General features: G+C 39.4%; 1 protein-coding gene across 1 annotated transcript; it reads right to left on the bottom strand.

The window, feature by feature from the left end:
* Nucleotides 1-670: 670 nt before the first annotated feature.
* On the bottom strand, nt 671-1,387 carry LOC104547245 (WD repeat-containing protein 25-like; the record flags this gene model as incomplete). Its single annotated transcript, XM_010192856.1, has 1 exon — nt 671-1,387. A coding segment is annotated over exon 1 (717 nt), but the record flags the coding sequence as incomplete, so codon positions are not given.
* Nucleotides 1,388-1,654: the final 267 nt, after the last annotated feature.

Below are 1,654 nucleotides of genomic sequence, written 5' to 3' on the forward strand. Positions count from 1 at the left end.
AAATTAAACAGCAAAAGACTCTTTAAAAAATATCTGTTTTAATAAGAATTTTAGAATCTTTTTTCCTACATGAAATCAGAAGTCAAATTCAGTTTTACAGTTCCCTCCTCTCCTTCAATTTTAGAAGTATGCCGATACAAAGTGTGTTCTTCCTTCCTCTTCACTCAGTAAGATTTACTTACAGCCCGAAATTTTAGAACCAACTTTTAAAATAATTGTACCTGCTGCATTAAATACAAGTGAGATACAGCCAGGCACGCCTTCCACCATAAAGGACGCTTTCTGTGCGCTCTCGTCAAACCTATGTTCCTGTGTAAACCCACTCTTGAAGGCAATTACTTGAACCCAGACGTGGCATTAGCCCTATAATTGGGAAAGCATACACATAAAATATTTCTATCATTCATCATTAAAAATAAAGTAAGACTCATTGGAGTGACTAAATTAACAGAGAACTGAAGCCAAATTCACCTAAGCTAGAAGGAAAAAATATTTTGAGTAATTAACTCTTGAAACAAACTTAAAGTGGGAAGACTCCTGAGATATGACAGGACACCTTTCTGGCTACTTTGGAGCTGTTAAATACACACAAGCAAGGGTGTTACTCATTATTCAAGACAGTATTTTGAAGTTTGGTGGTTGGTCCACAGAGCACTTGGTTTTACATTACCTTGATTGTTTTATCCATAGAAGCCGAGAGAAGCAAGTGACTCTGTTCTCGTACAGGACACCACTGGATTTCATTAACAGGGCCACTGTGTTTAGACATGCAAAATATTAAGCTTTTGGGGACTTCAGACGATTTATATTTGGATCCCAAATATGGCTTAATTAAGTCAGAGATCTTTCTGGAAGGCTGCTCTCCTGTTACGTCCAGCTTAACATTGCAATCTGAGCTCTCTCTCTGATCCGATTCTCTATTTTCGGGCATACTGGAATTTTCTTGACGCAATCTTTTAGGGATATATGGTCTAATTCCTTTTATGGCAGCAGTACTGTCTTTATGTATCCTCTTCTGGGAAGTGCCATATCCAGAGTTTGCTGAAGAGCCTGCTGTCTGTTCGTAGTTTCTGTAGGACATACATAATGCAGCATGGCCAGAGTACGCTCTCCTGCAATAAGGAGATGTCAAATCAGCGTTATTATTCTGTGCATAATGCCCAGGGGCATCTTCGCAAACAGCGCTTGTGCCAGAACTGCCAGTGCTCTCAGTGGGCTGTGTTTCATATGTAGATTTTGTACCCAAACTACCAGGTGCAGAGAACTGAAGACAATCCACAGATGAACTTGGGAAGCTTGTTTGGCTGCTGGAAGTAGTGGGGACTTCAGCCTTTTCAGTTTCTGCCTCTGAGTCTGAATCATCGTAAGCAACCAGCGACGAACTCATTATGGCTAGACACAGCAGGCTCCAGAAATCACGGTGCTGGAATCCTCCAAAACGATGATCTACAACAAGGAATTCATTATTCAGAGCACAATTTATCACAGCCTACAATTTGAGTAGCTTAAGGATATGAATATGCTTTTCTTTAAAAAAAAAATAAAAAAGCCGTAACTTTTATTCCTGTTTATTAATGGGATTTATTCTTCTATTATAACACATCTGTGCATTCAATTATGCAACACCATTTGCCTCCAAGCGCTTCGCATACAT

Source organism: Mesitornis unicolor, unplaced genomic scaffold (assembly GCF_000695765.1).
Source record: "Mesitornis unicolor isolate BGI_N332 unplaced genomic scaffold, ASM69576v1 scaffold13569, whole genome shotgun sequence".
In the NCBI taxonomy this organism is placed as follows: domain Eukaryota; kingdom Metazoa; phylum Chordata; class Aves; order Mesitornithiformes; family Mesitornithidae; genus Mesitornis; species Mesitornis unicolor.